Source organism: Rattus norvegicus, chromosome 6 (assembly GCF_036323735.1).
Source record: "Rattus norvegicus strain BN/NHsdMcwi chromosome 6, GRCr8, whole genome shotgun sequence".
Taxonomy (NCBI): Eukaryota; Metazoa; Chordata; class Mammalia; order Rodentia; family Muridae; genus Rattus; species Rattus norvegicus.
Window position 1 is genome coordinate 116,213,031 of NC_086024.1, and position 22,013 is coordinate 116,235,043.

Below are 22,013 nucleotides of genomic sequence, written 5' to 3' on the forward strand. Positions count from 1 at the left end.
TGTGCTTCTAAGAGGAAAGCTGTGAACTAGAAAATATCATTCTGAGTGAGGTAACCCAGACCCAAAAGGACATGCATGGTATGGACTCACTTGTAATTGGATGTTAGTCAAAAAGGTACAGGCTGTTCACGCTACCCTCCACAGACCCAAAGAAGCCAAACGAGAGGGAAGGCCCAAGCAAGGATGCTTGAATCTCACTGAGAAAGGGAAATAAAATAGTCATAGGAGGCAGATGGAGGGAGGGAACTGCGAAGGGGAATGGGAGGGGGGGGATCAGGATCAAGTGTGAGGAGAGACAGGCGGGAGGACCAGAGGGTCAGAAGAATGAATGGAAATCAGCAGCTGTTGGGGGTGGGGGAATCTCTAGGAAGTCTCAGAGACCTGGGATGGAGGAGGTTCCCAGGAGTCTATGGCGGGTGACTTAACTGAGACTCCTAGCAGTGAGGGCTATGGAGCCTGAAGTGGTCACTTCCTGTAGCCAGGCAGGACTCCTAGTGGAGAGATAAGGACACCAACTCACTCACAAAACTTTCAACCCAAAACTTGTCCTGTCTATAAGAAATGCAAGGGCAAAATGAAACAGAGGCTAAGGGGATGGCCAATAACTGGCCCGACTTGAGACCCATCCCATGGGCAAGAACTGACACTATTAATGACACTGTTTTGCTGATAGACATGAGCTTAACAATAACTGTCCTCTGAGAGGCTCCACCCAACAGCTGACTGAAACAGATGCAGGCCCACAGACAAACACTGAATGGAGCTAGGGAGTCTTATGGATGAGTTGGGGGAAGGATTGAGGGCACCAGGAGAAATAGTAACTCCACAGAAAAACCAAGAGTCAACAACCTGGACCCTTGGAGGCTCTCAGAGACTGAACTGCCAACCAAAGAGCATGCATGGGCTGGGCCTAGGCGCCCCAACATAAGTAGTGAATGTGCAAGTCGGTCTGCATGTAGCTGCCCCAACAATAGAACAGGGAGGAAGGCTGTCCCTAAAGCTGTTCCCTGTCTGTGGATCCCGTTTCCCTAACTGGTCTGCCTTGTCTGGCCTCAGTGGGAGAGGATGTGCTGCCTAGCCCTGCAGAGACCTGATGTGTGTGGGGGGGGGGGGTGTTGGGGGGGGTTATGGTGGGAGTGGTGGTGGTGGTGGTGGTGGTGGTACACTCTCAGAAGGGGAGGAGAAATGGGAGGAGGGACTGGGGGGCTGGGAGAAGGGAGGGATGTAAAGTAAATAAATGAATAAATAAATAAATAAATAAATAAATAAATAAATAGGAAAATTGTGGCTGAAGTTTTGGGAGCTACTGAATTTTTCAGACTGTAGTCATGATGCTTCCTAACTTTAAGACTGTTGACCTAATAAATAGAGTCTTTTTTTTCCTCCAGAAGAGATAGTACAAGGCAAAAATCTTTCCTCATAGTTTTTAGGAATTTATATAAGACCAACTCTATTTTCAACCACAAAGATGCCCAATTATTGATATCATAAGGCAGATAATAGCCAAGCACATTTGTTTTGGGTGTGTGTGTGTGTGTGTGTGTGTGTGTGTGTGTGTGTGTGTGACCTACTTAGACAACTAGTGCCCACGGCTAGAAGAGGGCATCGGATCCCCTGGAACTATAGTTACAGACAGTTGAGACTCACCATGTGGATGGCTAGGAAATTGAACCCTATTTCTCCAGAAGTGCAGCCAGTATTCTTAACCACTGAGCTATCTCTCTAGCCCAGGGTCAAGTTAAACATGTCTACTGTGCCAGAACTATGATAATAGTTGGGAGGTTGTATTTGTAAGTGTTCCCCATCAATTAAATACATTATAAACTCCAACAGTGCGATATTCAATATTCAATTCAAATCAGGCAAAAATTATGGAGCATGCACTGTGGGCTGCGGTTTGTTGTAGGCTCTTGGTAAGCACCAATGAATAAAGTCAACCAAATTATCTGTCTTGTAGGGCTTGTATTTGATACAGCGTCTGTTAGGTAATGATAGTGTAATAGAAAAAATGTAGCGCTCAAGAAGGTGAAGCAAGAGGAGTCAAGGAAGTTTGGGCCAGTGTTTAATGGAACAGAGGGACTTATCCAGCTAAAGGGAAAAAGGCATCCCAGGCAACAACGAACCAACGAACCATACTCTGAGTATGGGACTAGGAGGAAGGCAGAGCAAGTAGAATGAAGCCAGCAAGGAAGGGATTTATGAGGTGAAAATTAAGAGGCAATTGATACCATCCTACAGACCTTATTTAAGAGTTGTCTGATGTTAGAGAACTGGAGAGCCACTCAGAGGCTTTGTGCAGAAGAATGGGCTTGAGTAACATGAGTGTCAACAGAAATGCCTTGGCCGAGCTATTGAGAAGGCATTGATTGTAAAACCATTCAAGAGAGTAGAGAGTAGCCATGACACTGTGGGGCCACACAGCTTCTGCCACAGCTGTCTCCCTCAGCTACTGCAGCACAAGACTACCTGTACACAGTAAGAAAATGAGCAATTGGCTGGCTTCTGTGAGTGCTGGCATTTAAATGTCGTGGTCCACACGCTTCCAGAGTCTATCTCTTTATTTTCCCAACCATTTAAAAATACAAAGCTCTAGGACTGAGGGGATGGCTTGGTTGGCAAAGTACCTGCTGTCAATGCACTACTGTCTGAATGCAGATTTCCGGGGCTGTGCCAGAGCTGGTACCCTGCTCCTAAGTCTAGCCCTGCTGTGAGTTGTAGGGCATGGGGATGACAGACTGACAGATCCCTGAAACTCGCTGGCCAGCCAGCCTAGCCTCATCAATGTTTTCAAGCTTCAGGCTTTTAAAACACTCTCAAAAACAACACACACACACACACACACACACACACACACACACACACACACACACACACACACACACTTTTTAATTAAAAGTAAAAGAAAGGCAAGCTAAAAGCTTGATACCTACGGCAGACATCTTGGATTCCAGGAAGAGACACCTTCCGGACTACCACCTCAACACTGAAAACACTATCAGTAGTGAAGAAGTTACACCCTGGAGCAGGAGCATGACCTTGTTGGGAACCAGACTGACCACCTCTAGCAAAGACAGCACTGGGCTTCCAATCACCTGCTAGAATAAGTGCCCAGATGACAATCAGCCAGAACACACCTTGACCAAACCCTGGCAACTTCTGCCCTTTGCCTCAGTTGTTTATTTAAATAGAAAGCTCATGTCATGGCAGTCACTGGATCTCTGCATTCATCTTCCCAACGTGGTCATGCACCGCCTTTTCCCGTGGCTGGTTAATTGGTGTACCGGGACAGGTGGCTGAGCCAAGCACGCTGAAGCTGCTAAATTGCTCTAAAGTTCCATTACCCCCAGCCAACTAGAGCAGTTGGAACAAACGACTATTTCTTTTTTTTTTTTTTTTTTTTTTGGAAGCTGGGGACCGAACCCAGGGCCTTGCGCTTGCTAAGCAGGCAAGCGCTCTACCACTGAGCTAAATCCCCGACCCCCAAACAACTATTTCTTATTTACGGCTATCCATAGGCATCAGTCATAAAAAAGCACACTGACTTTAAACTAGCACTTTTATCGTTTAAACGTGCTCTATCCCCTCTTTGTCTGCTCACAAGACAAACCACACCCCACACCACTGACCAACTCTGCTGCTAACCATGCCAAGTGAGACAGGATTTCACGGCTGCCCGTGGCAGCCATCCAGGCGGCAGGAGCTACCACGCTCACATATTTAACTTTGAAGATTGGGGTGTTTAATCTTAGTTTGTTAGAGCTGTTAAATCACAGATAGTATGAACTGGAAAACTGACAAGTAATCGTGTGTCACTATTCTAGAAGCTGGGAAGCCCCAGGTCAGGATGCTGGCACACTCGGCATCTTTGAAGAGAGCATCCTTGGCCTCCATCTCAATGGAGAGAGGTTGGCTAACTCACATGACCTTGTGCTCATCCTGGAGCTAGCAGGAACCTAGAGTCTTTATGAGTGGGGCACTCTCATGACCAACTCACTTCTCAGAGCCTCAACTTCAAATATGATTACTTTGAGGACTAGGATTTCAATATATGAATTTGAGAGAGACACAAAACGTCCAGATCATAGTAGTAACCTAAACATTGAGCTACACACTGCTTTAGGAGCCTGGATCACTTTAATAGCAGTGGAACACCCTCAAACATCGGCTGACCGAAGACAAATCTACATTCTTTGATTAACCTTCCATCACATAAATAGTGTAAAAATGGTTAGGGGAAACAAAATAAATACCTCCCTCACCCAAAAAAACTTTTCCTCGAACCCTATCTTATTATGTGAGGTGTGAACGCTTCAACTGTACACTTGGCTGACTCCTGTGCGAGCAGCAGCGAATTTGCCCTCAAGCTCCCAGACTGTGTAACTTTACCCAGGGGGACAGTTAGAGCAGCCATTAGAGTCAAAGCCTGGGTCCCAGCAGCTGGAACACGCTAGGCTTAGCCACCTGTCCTCAAGTCACAAGTCACATGGAGACCATCGTTAGTGAAAGCTCTATGCAGTGTGGCACGCTGGAGAGGGCAACAAATCAAGAGGTCCAGTGATGAAGCCCACATCTGGGGTCCTAACTTGTGGTTTTGATTTAAATGGAGACCTAAAGGTATTCGCTAAGTCCTGGTCAACGTGTGGTCTACCCATCAACGACTCATCATTTCCGCTGTGTCTTCTGCCAGGCAGTATGACGACTTATCAAAACTTTGAAATCTCTTTTCAGGAGGCAAGCCCCCCATTCTCCCACTGGTACCAAGATTCAGCCTTTTTCTTCTCCCAGCAGGAGGCTCACGGGCATTCTTATTCTGTGGCGGACTACTGTTTCAATAATCTGATAGCCAAAGGAAGAGGCTCACATCCCTAAAGAGGGATCTCTTTAGAATATCTTCCCTCTTGTCAAGGCAGTTAAAAAAATCTACTCACCTCATTCAATAGAGATCAGGCAGACAGAAGGAGGGATTATGCCTAAATCCAGTTTGGCGAAAGAGCAGGTCAACCGGCTTCCTCAGAGAAGCATGGGTACTGAAGTCTCATCTCACCCCTATACTAAAGCTACCTTAGTGGGTGGATGACTTGCAGCTGAGGCAGGGCTCATGATGACTTCAATTAGGGGTGTGGGATGGGTATCCTGACCCCACACACACACTACCACAAAGAAATGGTTTCAGGGTTCGGGATTTGGCTCAGTGGTAGAGCGCTTGCCTAGCAAGCACAAGGCCCTGGGTTCGGTCCCCAGCTCCGGGGGAAAAAAAAAAAAAGAAATGGTTTCATTACCATTACCTTGTTCTCCTTGTTCTCTGACGGCCAGCCAATATGTTCTGTAAGTCATCATGGCGATTTAGGTCTTGATGGTAGACATGTGAAGCAAATGGACTATACACTGGACATTTATTTGCTCTCCTGTCTGTTCAAAGACATGGAGGCAGTGAGGATTGCAGAAAAGAAAATCCAGCAGGCTACAGGGCCACAGCCTCTGGCTAACAGGACAGGCAGAAGTGTTTGCTCCTGTAAACTGAGTCAAAGAAGGACTATGTCATTGTTACTAGGCCCGCCAGCCTGCCTTGCCCCCACTGCCCTGGTAGCTATGCCATCCTTTCTGTTCTTTTTGTTTCCCACACATATACAGAATGTACTTTGATCATATTCTTTCCATTACCTTTCTCCCTCACATTGAATATTCTTGGCAAGTTTCTCATGGCTTAAAAAAAAAAAAAAAACCAGTACCAGATATAGGCTATATATCTGAGTTGGTCAGAGGGGCCCAGCCCACCAAAATGCACAATATAGCCATTGCTCCTGGTTGTCCACGAGAACTAGCTGTGGTATCCTGAGCATGGAAGTTTCATGGGTTAGATGAAATCAGTGAGCTCTTGGCCAAAAGAGCTAACCAGCCACTCGAGGATTGGTGCTTGTCACTTTAGAGCTTTCCGTTTACAGCCACTGCAGGTGACCCATACATTAACTGGCAAATTTGTTTCTAAAAACAGTTCCTAGGCTAGAGATGACTCAGTGACCAAGAGCATTGGTTGCTCTTGTCAGAGACCTGGGTTTGATTCTCAGCACCTACTTGCTGGCTCCTAACCATCCTTAACTCCAGTTCCACGGAATCCAACGCCTTCTGATCTCCTGTGAGCACTGAATGTTATGTTGCATATACACACATGCAGAGGGAAAAACCATTCAGACACATAAAGTAAAAAATAGAATTGAAAAGTAGTATAGTTCTATCAGTTTCCATTTTGAAAAAATAAATCTAGCTCAGCCGTGTGATTGTGAACAGTAGGTATCCCCACTCTGTGGTGGCCGGCCTTCCTTCTCGTCCTCTCCCTTGCTCTGCTCTTGCTAACCACACAGGTTTACCAACTCTCCCTTCTGGGCAGGTCTATGACCAAACCGTCTGATCTCAATCACACCACATTTTGCTATTTGTACTTTTTTTTTAAAACCAATCATTTTACAGTATCCAAAAATTATTTAATACTCAAAATCTTGCCATTGTGATTTCACAGATGGGAACTCAGATCACAAGGATTAAGATCATACGTGGGAGATTAAATTAAACTGCAAAATACAAGAAATGCTGGCAATAAATAAAATATCTTTATTATGATTATTTAATAGTTAAAATCTGCATGTTTCCTTAGATAAAGTAGTTTATAACAGGATAAAAAATTACAAAAAGGCAAGCTCTTAATGATCCATTTGAATTAACTATAAAATCAAAATACTGCTAGTAATTTTAATATCTTGTAAAGTAACACAAAATATATTCCTATGTAATACAAACCTCAATAACCCAATCTCCTAGTGAGCGATTATTTACAAACTCCGAACTGAGAGACAGTTTAGCCAAACAAACAAAACGATGTCCTTAATAACTTCATCTGGTGGAATCTAAGCTTCGTGAGCAGAAATACTCATTTAATACAATGTTAATTATATTAACCTTAATTTACATTTACTTGGTGTGAATTTACCCATTCTAAATGCTTCTGTGCCTGGAAAATACAACTTTTGAAAGCGCTTAAGGAATTCTAACACAGTTTAACAATTCAGTCTGGCATCCCAAACCCACTACCTTACAGGTACAGATTTAACCGAGGGTACAAAATTTAACGATATCCCCGTTTTTGTTGAACTTCCTGTCTAAACTGCATGGTTTTAGTTTTCTCAGTTGTCCATATACCAGCGTCACTGACTAGTAAGCAAAGCAAGCCACATTACTTTTTTTAAATAACATCTTTAATTAAAGTTTTTGCAAGGTAAAATATTAAACTTAAAATAGTCTTAGTACATCAAAATACTAAGCTCTTTAGTTGTATTCCAAGATGGTCTTTAAAACGTAACACCCGATATATCACAGAAGAGCAACCTTGATCTGCAAGTGTACAGAATGAATTTTACAAACATAATAAATATATTTACGCCCTTACACATAACAGTATGTACAACAGCAGTCGACAACAGTAACTCTGACCAGCTAGGGACGAGCCCCCATCGGTGTAACCGAGGCATTCTGAACTGACTTAAGGAAGTTTGACTGAACGACCAATTCTTTATTCAATGTTGTTTTGTTCTCCCCTCAAATGGTAGGAAGCTTTTCTTCTTCAAAATAAAAATATTAAATTTGATGCAATCTTCCTTAAATCATGCACGAAAGTAAGATAACAGATGGACAAAGGCAGGCTTCCAGGGGGAAGAGTATAAACCAGAATAATTTCCATAAGGGTAACAAATTAAAAGATAAACCTAACTTTAATAAAGATGAGAAAACACATAACCATTAACCGAAACCCCAACATCAGCTATAGCAGCTTCAGACAGGTAGGGAGGAAACATGAAATGAAAACGTACAAAGATCCAATAAAATAGCACATTGCACAAAAGCTCAAAAGTTCAAGATGAAGTAATATGAAAATATAAGAGCCTTCTCAAGTGGAAGAAAATGCTGTTATAAAGGGAAAACTGCTAAGAGGAGATATGTGTGTTTTCTTATTCAAGGAATACTTACCCTCTAATATGGTGACATTATTGCTATAAGATAATAAAAAAAATATTCTCAGAGGGAGACAACTCTGCATTCATCCATACAAGTCACCAAAAGAAAAACCTGATTTTCAATACAGCAAAAGAAAGCCTTTATATAAAAATTAGTATTTTTTTACATTGCCTTCTAAAGCCAGAATGCTTGTCAATAACACACTTTGATAACTATATGTACTGCATGAATCTTGATGCCAGCCTGACTTTTCAAAAGGCAACAGTGTAAGTGTGACACATTTAATAGACATGTGAACATTTCAGATATAAAAGCCTAATATAAAGACCCCCTCCTATCCTGTTTGACTCTAGAAACTGCACGTGACAAAGTTGTATTACTCTAGGAAATCCCATGTGCTCACGGGCATTTTGGTGGTGTGAGAATACAAACGACCACCAGGCAAGAGTTCATGGACTGGAAGGCACACATCCCACCTTAGTCATCTGTGTAAATTTACCTTAGCGCTACTGGCCTCACATCATGTAAGAGGTGCCTTCACTGTGCACACAAATCTCAACAGATCAGCTTCTGAAGACACTGTTCGAGTCCCTATTTCCACCTTCTGAACAAAACATGCTACCTTCATCTTAAAATTCTGCAAGTGGGAATCCCTTGCTTCCCAAAGGAATGACACTTTAATAGAACTTAATGACATCATTGGTTAAATGTAATGGCGAAAGCATGATTGAAAATTCAAAGCAAGTGACATTACACAGCAAAAGCTACTATCCTGAGGAATGCAGCATGCTACTTGATTTAAAAGGAGCACAATATAACAGCATGGAAAAGCACAGTCTGGTGTGCAGGGCGGCTGGAACCAGTTTTCAGAGCTTTCCCAGATCACAGTATTGTCCAGGATGCCAGCATTATTAGTCAGTACACATAGATACAAATATCAATGGTCAGTTCCTGCTTCACTCTCAAAGAAGTGGTTGCTCACGTCTGAACATTTTGGCTAGAAAACAGGCCAGTGTTCAATGCTAACCTTCAGTATGTCTGACTACACAGAGAAGCCAGGGCATGTGCGGCACTAACATAGCCCACTAGTCCCACTGCGGCCACACTGCTGTGCTGCTGTAGGTAGTTCAGGTTACTGATTCACTGAGTAAACACACACCTAGAAACTATAGCAAGGGACCACTCAACAACTCTCGGGATCCTGTGCCCTCTGTTCACCAAGGTTTAGTTCAACCAGAACTGCGGTGTGCTTTGAGAATAGGAGATTAAACAGACTTCCCCTCAAGAAGCTACATTAATAAAAAAGAACAAACAAAAAACCTGTATTACCAGTTATGGAATACAAAATCTAACTGCTATCACGTTAAGACCCCACCACTGATAGCAAATTTCATAACAGAAATTGGTTCAGTAGGGGGAAGTGGAGAGGAGAAATCAACTGCTTTAAGAAACTTTAAAATATGTACTTAAAAAAGCACTATATAGCTCACAGTTTTTCTTTTGTACTATAGTTTATCTGTTACTTCCAGAACTACATAAAGTCAAATTAAAGGAAGACAAAAATGGAAGACCAAAAAAAAAAAAAAAAAGTCAACAGGCAAGTTACCTTGAACACAAATTTTGTTAGTCACTAGAACAGAGGTGACGGAGAGTGAGTGTCCCTGCAGGTCCCAGGAAGCTGCTCACTGCAGCACCTCTTTGTTCTGCAGAGCCCCATACGGGAGCAGAGCTACACATCTCAGCACATGGCCGTGTCTGCAGGTTTAATATACAAGTCTAATCTCTGTATTTTCTCTCCAATGTGCAAGTCTATGTATCTCATCAATGGCCTGAAGAGCCACCCAATGAAAGAGGTAAATTTGTATTTTGTGGCCCACTTTCCTCTACCCCCTCCACCCTCAAACTTTTCCCTCCAATTACAAAGTTTTTTTAAAAATTTTGTTCAATTAAAATAATTTCTAAAATTCTTTACTAGTAAACACAAGAAACTTTTATAATTACTAAATTGTTTAATAAAAACCCAGTCCTCATGCCTTGCCCTTAAGCTTCTTAGATCAATGTACAGAGTGCCATCCCAGGGTTTACAGAGACTAATGCACAGGTAAGCACACACTGTAGTCCGGCAAGAAAGACCTTCGCGTAGCACGTGTACTATACAGTTTCAGCTCAGTGGTGCCTCTGTGAAATAAAGACACATTCCTGAGGAGCCAATCTGGGGTTTCCTCATAGCCTGGGACTGAGCAGTTTTTCTGTAAGGAAATTAAACTGTCCCTCTAATTCTAGATAACACAGGTAAGACCCAAGTCTTTCAATCACATTTAACAAGTATAAAAACCTAATTAAACCAAGCATCTACTCCTGGGTCAACTTTGTCTCAAACTGTGGCCATTGATCTTTTTCTGTAAATCTTAAGTAGATGTTCATACAGCAGAGAAGCAAGAGGTATATTTTACTGAGGGAGAGTAACAAGTAAAAATGTTTAAGACCTATTATGAGTTTTAAATTTTCTTATACAAATGAATTAAAATTCAACACCATAATTCTTGCCCTTCTGTAAAAAGCTCACACGCAATTTTTACCAAATATAACCACATACAATAAGCAGTTTCAGTTCAATCTATCAAAAGGGTAATTTCTTCAGGTCATTCCAACACGTATCTTCTGATTGAGCTCAACTTGGAAACGAATATAGACAAAGCTTTACATGCTAATTACCAATGGCAGGTTCCTGTATTTAAAATTGACAGTTACAGTTGTCCTACACAAACCCCTCCCCCCGCCCAGCAGCCCCAGGTGCTACAGTTCCATGGCTCGCCAGTCTGAAGTAGTGTCTATGTGGTCAAGGCCTAGCTTTGTTCCCGTAGCTTTGCTTCTACTGCGCTGTTCTGACATGCAGAAGTGAAGGTTTGGCTGAAATATGTCCCAAGTTTCAAACCGTCCATGTTAACGTTTTAAGTTTCTTTTGTCTTATTTATAAAAGGAAAGAAGCGACTCTTCACCACTCTGCATCTCCAATGGCTTTGGAAAATATATAATCTCTTCCATTAAGATTCATAATGCCATCCTTGAGATGAAATTTCCATTTATTTTTACTTCTGTGTATCTAAACAAAAATTAAAAATGCAAAAGATGTAATAGGAAAACACAACAAAACCTCATTCATAATAAAACCACAAGCTTCATCTTATATAATTACTATTCATAAAAGAAATTTGAAATTTTCTTAATGTTTGGCCAAAAAAAAACAGGGTGTAGATTTAATTTTTTTAATAATTCATTAACAGCTCTCAGTAATTTGTATTCAAATAAAACAGTTATGAGTTATCTGCAAACAATACAATTGTGGCCTTACATCTTTTACTAAAATAAACTCGAATAGCAGTGCTCTCCAAACCTACTATGGACCTTTCACACATGCACATAAAACGCTCACAGGATGCCCATCTCTGAGATCTCAATCCTCAAACCCTAGGACCTGTCCTCTTAGCACAGACACCCTCTGCATATCTATGACAAATGGCTATTCAATGTCTATCTGATTATAATTAGAAATTTGTCTAGACTTTACCTGCCCTGAAACCTATGTCCTCGCACTTTCACTTACTGACCCTAGCACTCACTGTTTTTGATGTAAACATTGTTTTGTGCATTTGGAAATCACTGAGTGTTCTTGCTCTAGGCTCAAACTTCCCTCATTAAAACAGAACAGAGACTAATGTTAGAATAAAGGTAGAACAGAGACTCACATTCGGAGGGAAGTCCAGAAACTCAAAGTTGAACTCATATTGAGTAATATTTGTATTTGTAAAGGAGTACAAAGTACAAATTTAAAAGCATTCCTTTATTAGCCTAAGCCCTTCAAGTAAAATTATCTTCTAACAATGGTGAAGCCTCACACTATACTGTTTTCACCAATGCCCAACAGTTCTTCAATTACCCGAAACTTGTTATTATGTTAGCATTTAAACTAAGCCACGACTTACTTGTCAGGCAACAACTTCATTATTCCTTCTGTTCTTTTCTTTAAATTGACTCACAGTTGAAATACAAAGCTTAGACTTCAAAACAAAACTACTAAAAACCCAAATTGCCTCAAGCCACATTCATTCCTCATTTTAAAAAAACTCAGGCTTCCTCACCATTTATAACTTGCTGAAGCACATTCTATTCTTTCGGTCTTTCTAATTCTTCAAATAGAATTCTGAAAACTCTAAAACTGTCTTTCACGAGGCTATATAAACCTACTCACATTTTATTAGTTTAAAATATGAATGCATCTGAGAGCCAGACAAACCAACTTTAATTAACACGTAAAACCTGAATACAGCTCAACAAAGGAGAATACACTATCTTCTTAAAATAAGAAAGCACTTTGAGGAATAGTCTTCAGTCAAGCTCTTGTCTGTAACCTGCCATTATGAAACTATGTTTGGGTACTTGGCTGCAAGTAGGTCTCTTCAGACTAGTTGCTGTTTTAACCTCATACTCTTTATGCAGCTGACAAAAAATACCGTCTGCTGTAGAGTTTGTGACACAGGTTATTAAAAGCATTCATCTGAAGTCACAATGCACAAAAACAGATCAATCATATAACAGACCTGATTTTACCCTTTTTCTAATTAAGACGATACACTGTATTGGCAGTCCCCCTAAAGACCTGTTTGACTAGGCATAGCTACTTATACTCACTGTAACAACAAAAAAGTAAGATCTCTTTAATCTGAAGGAATTTCATGCAGGGTACAAATACTACATGTTCATAACCAAATCCTACTCACTGAGTACTTAGTACTGACTGCTACTCATTAAACATTTGTTTAAGAAAAGAATCACATGGGTACAAAAAGAATCAATAATATGTGAATTTACAATCAATTTCATGACTGATAAGCACTTATTGATTAATGACATAACTATAAAAATCCCAAGAAGAACACTAACACTGCAGTTCTCAACCCTTGGAGGCTGACCAACCTTTCCACAGGATAGCCTAAGACCATTAGAAAACAGATGTTTCAGACCTTGGCTGAAGGTCTAGTGTGGCCTAGAAGTTCTCCTTGGCCTTTTACTTTTCCAGAACAAAAAATGTAGATCGAAGGCACTGGCTCTAGAAGAATCTCTAAGGCCACTTCTGTCACCAGCCAAAGATGTGACCCTCTTTTAAAAAAAAAAAAAAAAAAAAAAGTTGAATATAGTCGTTCCCATGAAAGGCTGAGGCAGGAGAGTTGCTGCTAAAGCCAGCCTGGCACACAAACTGAGACCATAGTTTAAAAAACAAAACATGTTTCATTAAGACTCATGACAATAGCAAAGTTGCAGTTATGAAGCATAACAAAAATAAATTAGTGGTGGTGGGGTACTGGGGTCACCACACATGAGGAACTGTATTAAGGGGTCACAGCATTAGAAAGGCTGGGAACCGCTGCACTGACAGCTATTAACAAATAACTACAGAAAACTAAATCAACTGCAATACCAGGCCATAAAGAGCACTGGCTGCTCTTCCACACGACCAAGGCTAGGTTCCCAGCATGCATGGTAGCTCACAACTGCCCTGTAACTCCAGCTCCAGGGCATCTGAGCAACCTCCATTCGCCTTTGCAGGCAGGCACTAGGCACAAACATGGTGCACAGACATACACACATGCAAGCAAAGCACTCATATCATACACTTAAAAGTGGAGGGAAGAAAAAAACCAAAAAACCAAAACCTTATAAACTAAGGGGGCCTACAAAACTCAATGATCAATTCCCAAATAGTTTGGTTTAAAACTTCCTTGAACAGCAAAATCCGTAAAATTTTAAGAAAGCTCATAAAACTCATCAATAAGGTCTTTTCAGACTCAAGAGAGCTGAAGTTTAGGAAAGAAAAAATTATTACCTTAGTTCTGTCCCTGGAAGGCAGGGGGGCTGTTACAAGGTGGATGAATATGAAAATGATCATCTCTCACCATCTTACCATTACTTTCTTCAAGGCAATGTTAAGGAGTCAAGTTCTACTCATTCTACTCAAACAACCGTGAAGCAGTCACAATGCGTCCCTTCACACTGGCTATAACAAGTCAGGAAGCCAGACGTGGTAGGCAGCATGTGCCTATAAGCCCAGATTGAAGCAGGAGTACAGTTGAATACAAAGTCATCCTAGACTAGCTAGCTCGCTACACATGGGAGTTCCTGGCCATCCTGAGTTGTTAAATAAAACCTGGTCTCAGGAGTAAAAGAAAAACAGAAATACAGGCAGTCATCTTCTGCCTAAATGTTTCAGTGAGGCTGAAAAGATGGTTTAGAGAGACTACAATAAAAACAACGTTCACGACCGAATGTGAAGTCCTTACCTTATCATACTGGCATACAACAACATTTTCTGTGTCAAAGAGTTCCTGCCCTTCCTCATCACTTACATCATCTTCGCTGTTGAGGGGCTCCTGCAAACAAAAGGAGACACAGATCTCATGCACCGCTTGCTATAAAGTTTCCTGTAACTCTTACTGAGAGCTCCTGTAGCTGGGATGTTCTGAGGACGTCAGGTGTGTATCTGGACACACTGAATGCAGAGCTGTCAACGCTTAAGGTCTGCTCATGTTACTTCAGCAAGAAATTAAGGAAAGTTAAGCTAGGGAACTCACAAGACTCAAAAGGTTAACATTTATTTCCTTTGGAACTCATTAAAAAGCATTGTCTGCTCCCATAGAAGACCTGGGTTCAACGCCCAGCACTCACAATGGCAGCTCACAACCATTTCTAACTCCAATCTCAGATGCCCTCTTCAGACCTCCCTGGGTACCAGGCACTCATACAGTAAACAAACACACATGTAGGCAAAATCGATCATGCACATCATTTTTAAATTGTTCTTTACTCGTTAATAAGTACTCAAGACAAATTTCCCTGTTTCATAAGCCTAGGAATAAACCTGAGAAGATATGACGGCCTCATGAGGTCATAGTATTATGTACCAGCAACAGTTTAAAAGGAAAAAAAATGGCATTGAAGAAGAAAACAAAGTGTGGCCTCAGGGCTGTACTAAAAACTAAGATTCTAAAAGCCAATCAGTACTGTTTATCAACATGATGACATGGTGGAAAAAAATCATTAAGATTTAAATTACTCTTAAACGTAGAGGATGAACCGCCTCAGAGGCAAAAGTAAAACCAAAGAAGGGTTTGATAAAATAAGGTTAAACTTCATTTGTGGTGTAAGACAGAAGCTTTAACTCAGATTTAAATGACGAGGGGAAAGACAAGACAAAACAGAGGTAGAAAGGAAAATAATTGAGGATATTAAAGCCTTGGTGTATGCCACTCATACATAGGGGTGTGTGACAAATATACTCTTTGAACAGAAATGTCTATGTTAGGGAAAAAAACGATAAAACCATTTAGAACATACACTTCCTGTCTCCACAGCTCCAGAGCACTCCACTAACCTTTACATAAGCAATCACTCTCTATTCCCTCTTGTGTCCTGGCAACCACCAATCCGCGTTATGACTTCATAAATGTGCCTGTTCTGTATACATAAATAAAGCAATACAATTTGTGGGTGTCTGTGCTGTGCTTGGGTGTTCGTGTATGCTCATGTAGCAGCACGCACAGCACTTCATGCTTCCTTACAGTCCGGTCAAATGCTGTCCTGTTGTCTGGATAGGCCACTTTTTCTTTGCCATTCACTAGTTATTGACAGACATTCAGGATGTCTGTATTGTTTGGAAAGTGACAAGAGTATTGCTGTAAGCACTCATGTACATGGTTTTGTCTGAACTCCTGTTTTCAATTCTTTCCTATGTTCATTTGCAAGTGAAACTTAGCAGCACATGGCTAACTCTGCTTAATTCTGTGTTCAAAGCCCTGTTTTCTGTGAAAGCTGTTTTGGTTCTTATTCACACTGGAAATACACAAGGGTTCCGATTTTTCCTAATCCTCATCATCATCAATAAACTTTCTTTTTAAAAAGAAATACAGCAGTGTGGGTTGGAGAAATGGCTGAGCAATTAAGAGTACTAGCTGCTTTTCCAGAGAGCCTGGGTTCAATTCCAGCACCCACATGGCAGCTCACAACGATTTCTAACTTTAATCCCAGGGATCTGACACCCTGTCTTCTGCCTCTATAGGCAATGAATACACATGATACATGGAAATACATGCAGACAAAACCACCAGACACATAATTTTTTTTAATGATAGTTTTCCTAGTAGGTATGACGACCTCCCAATTGTGGTTTAGATTTCCATTTCCCTAATGACTAAAAATGCTTAAGAAAAGAAAACCACATCTGTTATTATAGTTCCTGAGGCTCAAAAGTATAAGCATAGCATAATATAGAAAATTTCCCTATTCAGTCTCACATAGGTTAAAATTTATGGCATCACAAGATACCATATTGTCACCTAAACCTTTGAGTCTTTTCCAAGCTCATTCAGGTGGGCTGGCAGAACTGAATTGCTTACAGTTGTAAGACTGAAACTTTCATAGATGCTCTTGAGCTGAGGGATAGGTCGTTCAATGGTAAATACAACAACAAGAAGCAAATACCCAGATGCTATCCATGGTTGTCACAAGCCTTTAACCCCATCACCCGGGAGGCAGAGACAGGAAGATCTACATACCCAGTTCTAGGACAGCCAGTGCTATATAGTAAGAACCTGCCTCAAGGGGCTGGGGATTTAGCTCAGTGGTAGAGCGCTTACCTAGGAAGCACAAGGCCCTGGGTTCGGTCCCCAGCTCCGGAAAAAAAAAAGAACCAAAAAAAAAAAAAAAAAAAAAAAAAAAGAACCTGCCTCAAAAAAACAAACAACAAAAACAAAAAGCAAAACACATCCCACCCCGCCCCAATTTAGCCAGGCACAGACAGTGGGACACACCTTTGATTCTAGAACATAGGAGGCACTGAGCTCCAGGCCAGCCAGGGCTACTTAATGAGACCCTGTCTTTAAAACAATTAAAAAAAAAAAAAATTTAGCTCAGTGGTAGAGCACTTGCCTAGGAAGCGCAAGGCCCTGGGTTCGGTCCCCAGCTCCGAAAAAAAGAACCCAAAAAAAAAAAAAAAAAAAAAAAAAAAATCACAGAAGAGATTATGTCATGTTTCTAAAAAAATTACAAATTCTTTCATAAGGATACTATCAACATGAGAACTGGTGAGAAGATTGAGAGAAAAGAAATTACAAACGCATTCATAAACACTGATCTAAAACTTCTGTCCATGTGGGTCCGGCAGTTAGAGAGGATAATACATAATGACCAAGCTGTGCCATAATGAAAACTCAATACTGGTTTACAAAGTAGGACCACTCAATAAAATTCATAAATAGCAGGCTATAAATGTGATACTGTGACTAAGAGTTGCAGAAAGGCATTTAATAATAAAATACATTTCCTAGTAATTAAAAAAAAAAGCAAAGTACTTGGTTAATTACAAAAGCAATCAACTCACTTAGCCCCAAAAGACATGTACAAGGAAATGAAAAAAACCACGATGACAACAACAATAACAAACAATAGACCATTATAAAAAAAACTTCTATATAAAAAACAAAAGCGTCAACAAACACATTATTATAAACACATCAGGCTGGCTCAACGATGAGTTTTAAAAATTCTATACATGTCTATTACACAAGCAATCTGAAGAAATACCATGTAAATGTCACTTAAGGAAGGACTAAAACTGTGGGAAACGGTTGGAAATAATGCTACCTGCCATTTCAACATAGTAAAAAATAAATAACAGTAAACACACGGAAGCAACTGAAGCTTCTAAGTACTCACAGAAGTTCAAACTAAAACCAAACCGAGAGACTGGTTTTCAGACTGGAAAATTTTTAACAGTCTGCTCTATCATGAAGTGATAACACACTGATGTTTACGAATTACAGACAAAATGGCAAGATAGACTCATACAGTTAGGTTGGCAAGTTCATGTCCATAAAGAGAAATGCAGGAGCTCCAGAACACAAGCCACCAAAATAATCAATAGATCCAAAAACGGATAATCGAATTATAGTACAATCAACAGTGCAAGCACCCACCTCTCTCTCCCTCTGAAAAAATAGTGTATAATTTGTCTGCTTAGCACCAAATACAATAGTGAATGGTGAGCGCCTTTTCTTTTCAAGGCTTTTGTAGAAACTTACTTCTTCCACCTGCCCATCTTCGGCTCCATCTTTCTCTTTATCTTCCTCTTCATCATCATCATAGTCTTCTTCTTCGTCTTCATCTTCCTCAGAAGATGTGTCCCCTGTTCCGTCAACTTGCAGCACCAATGGAGCCTGCTGCTGAGCAGGCTGGGCCTGTGGCTGCTGCTGTCCAGCTGCAGGGATCTGTGCTTGTGCTGGTGTGGGCGCTGCCACTGTCGTAGGAATGACCTGAGTCTTATTCCCTGTAAATAAGATTTGCTGTGGCTGGATGATGACACCGGTCTGTGGTGAAATCCCTCCAGGAAGTGGGGCTAGGACCTAGGGCAAACAAAACCACCTATTACAAACTGGTTACAGGGATCCAAAATCAAAATCAAACTAATAATAATTTAAACATGAGAAATGTGCTTGAAGGCATATCATCTTAACTCAGAATAAGGTTGTTCTTGACTGCTGTACACCTATTAACCTGTCCAGGAAAAGAGCGGGGAAGCACACAAAGTCATACAGCAGAGGCAGAAGCCAAAGAAAATGAATATCAAGGGGATGGTAGGTAAAACTGCATTACCTGCTGGATAACAGGCGCTTGTACTCCACCAGGCTGCATTTGTGGTATAACTTGTTGTTGTAGAACAACTGACTGCTGAGGCTGAAAGATATATTGGGCACCATTGGCTGCTCTGACTACCTGAAGCAGCTGGCCTATGGCAAAAAAGAATATAGTCCAAGTTACTAGTTAAGCAGCAATTAAAACACAAAGAAATTTATATTGCTTTCAAGCCAAAGAACCTACCAAGTTAGAAGAGTAAGCATTTTACAGAGGACTATCAACTATACGCCTTACACTCTATTACTGTTCCCAGTTTTCTTCTATATCCAAATTGCTCAGCGGTTACACTGGCTGCTAGTCCAGAGGTCTAGGGTTTCACTCCCACCACTCAAATGGGAAGTCACAGTATTTCTAACTCCAGTCCTAGGGAATCCAATGGTCTCTTTTGGTATTCCAAGGAACTGCAAGCATGTGGTGCACACACATACAAGCAGGCAAAATACCCATATATACAGAATTTAAAACTGGAAAAAATATATTTACATATATATATATATAAATAAATAATACTTTCTGATAGCCTTAATTACTTTTCGTCATATGGTAGCAGTCAAGGAAATGCAGTAAATAGGATCAGATATTTCAATGGTTGTTATTAAACTTTAAAGGCACAAAGGTATAATATCTCATTTATATCTTAAACCAAAGCACAAGGTTTGCTTAAAATTTTCAATATGCAATGAAAATTTGCTGTGAGTCAATTAGAATGCCGAAATTATGACCAAATAACATAATATATACAATACTCTCGTGTATGTTCCTTTAGATATAACAGAATCCTTAAGAGTGAGCAAAAACATGCAGCAAGACAAAGCCCTAACTGGTTCCTCAAATTTAGAAATTAACAAAAATAAAATGACAGGTATTAGCTATTCAGGCCTGTGAAATGTTCAACTTGGTCATCACAATATCTCACTTAAGTCATTTGGCAAGACAGATGCTTAGTAAAATCCCAGTACATAACCATTTCTACATAATCATGCCTCTTCAGCAGGGTTCCATCCAAGAACAAAAGCTCTATCCCCTTTTCTTCTTAAAGCAGTGTCTCTGCTAGTCTCACACTTTCTATAAAAGTAGACTGAGATTGAACTTCTGACCCCCTGCCTCCAACTCCAAACTGCTGGGATTATATGCTACCAAACCCGGCTATAACTTCCATTTTCTCAACTGTAGCCTCAAGAAAGATTACAGCTCTCTATTTTATAACACTTAAATCATTTAAACAATCTAAACAAAAGCTCAAACAAGTGTCAGTATTGTCCTCCTTCTTCAGTGACAATAACCATTAGAGTTCCTTGATGCTAACTTCTGAACAACATTTAAAGCTGCCCCCCGTTTCTAGTTACCTGAATTTGTTAGTATCTGCTGAACAGGAGTCACGCCTGCAGGGAGCGCCAAGGTAGCAGCTGTAGCAGCAGCACTCTGGAATAATAAAAAACAAAGGAAGAAAGTCATATTTGCATGTGCACGCAACAAAATCTTAGTTTCCTGGCAGTGCCAGCACAGCAGTACAGGAAGGAGTTTATTATGATAGCATTCTAGCAACAAGATTAAGTTCAATGTGGCACAAAACAGACAGCACAGCCTAAATAACATACTGAAGTACTTCAAGAAAGGACGGTCCAATTGTTTAGTTCCCTTAGAGAATTTATTCTAAGTAACCTTATACGGAAGCGTTTTTTTATTCCTGATTCAAGCTCTCACAGTCTGAGTCTAACCCGTATGCTTTTAGAAATATATGCTCTAAGAGCCATGTTGTACCATATCAGACCACCATTCCATTATTGCTGGACCGTGTACTGGGAACCATTTTTTAGTTGCTTACACACAATTTTATACACATCACTGAAGACCAAAATCAAATCATCCTTGTTTCCTGGTTTTCTACATTACTACCAGAATCAACAGGTCTCCACACAATATTACCTCAGAATTCTTTGGTTTCTGTAACTGGCAATTCTAAGACACCATATTCTCTAAAAGGAACAGGAGCACATTGACACAGTAACCCAGATACTATATGCAATAGGTTAAGCATTTCTTAGCCCAAACACCGAAGCCAGAATTATTCAACTCCAGATATTTTTCCTAAATTAAGAAATACTTGTGTATACACAGAGAGAGAGAGAGAGAGAGAGAGAGAGAGAGAGAGAGAGAGAGAGCGCACGCACGCGCGTGCGCGCGCGAACTCTTTTTCCCTTTTTTCTTAAAGTAAATCTTGCATGTAATCCTCTCTTGTCTGGAATTCACTGCCCAGACAACTTGGTCTTCAACTTGAAGCCTGTGCCTCCCAAGTACAGGGATCAGAAGTGTGTACCAACACTATTGGTCTTTTTTTTTTTCTTTAAGATGGGGCCCTACTCTAGTCTAGGCTGGCTTAACTGGTAATCCTCCTATCTTTGCTTCCTGAGAGAAGGGATTACACAGTGCCCTATGACAGCTCTAGTGGACTCCATTTAGTTCTTCCAAAGAATTCTTATATTCTTCTTGCTTGCCCCAAAAGGTTTCTATCATTCTGTTAGCTTAATTTTGTACTTTTAAACATTGTTATGCATCTCACTGTAACTTCATTTAGGTAGCTTTTATTCCATTACGTTTAGATATTCCTTAAAACATACAACCATTAACTATTTTTTTAATTTATAAAATTTTAGGAGACCAACATTTACCTTGAGTTTAAGAAAATAAGTGTATATGCTTTAGAGAAACTAACGAAAGCAATAAAAATGACTTTTGTGCAGTTCAGGAGCAAAAGGTGGTTGAGATCATTTACTTCTCAAACATATACCGACACTGGCACTTCTGTGTCAGGAGGTCAGCTAAACGTAAGTACAGGAATGCTAGGTTTATAAACATTGAAAATTAACTGTTTTGGACTATTCAAGATAGCTATTTCTTTTTTTAAAAAATTACTAGTTATTTGAGAAATATATGCTATACATCTTAATCATGCCACCCCTACCCCAACTCTTCCCAGATGTACCCCTTCTTGCACCCCTTCTTTTCTACCCACTAACCCCAGCTTGGACCTTGTTTCTTTTTGAACCATTAAATCTCGTGCTAACCATGTACATTTGAGTATGTTGTCAGCTACTGAAGCTTTCAAGGAAGCTACTTCCTTTTATGTTTTGTACTGTTTTGTTTTTCTGAGACAGGGTTCAGACCAGGCTGGCCTCAAACAGAGATCTGCAGATGTACAAGCTTGGCTGGCTCCTTACAGCTATGAACTAACCCCCACAAAGAGTATCTTGGTATTTTCTTAAGAA

General features: G+C 40.5%; 1 protein-coding gene across 4 annotated transcripts in view; it reads right to left on the reverse strand.

The window, feature by feature from the left end:
* Positions 1-6,583: 6,583 nt before the first annotated feature.
* The window catches only part of Gtf2a1 (general transcription factor 2A subunit 1), a 32,607-nt gene continuing 17,177 nt past the window's right edge, over positions 6,584-22,013 (reverse strand). For all 4 annotated transcript variants that reach the window (NM_022208.2, XM_006240410.4, XM_039112999.2 and 1 more), the window contains exons 5-9: positions 20,094-20,169; positions 18,706-18,839; positions 18,135-18,455; positions 14,340-14,429; positions 6,584-11,107 (exon numbers count right to left, since the gene is read on the reverse strand). In NM_022208.2, coding sequence (NP_071544.1) covers positions 11,000-11,107; positions 14,340-14,429; positions 18,135-18,455; positions 18,706-18,839; positions 20,094-20,169 — 729 coding nt within the window. In that variant the 3' untranslated portion in view covers positions 6,584-10,999. The remainder of the gene's footprint in view (positions 11,108-14,339; positions 14,430-18,134; positions 18,456-18,705; positions 18,840-20,093; positions 20,170-22,013) is intronic.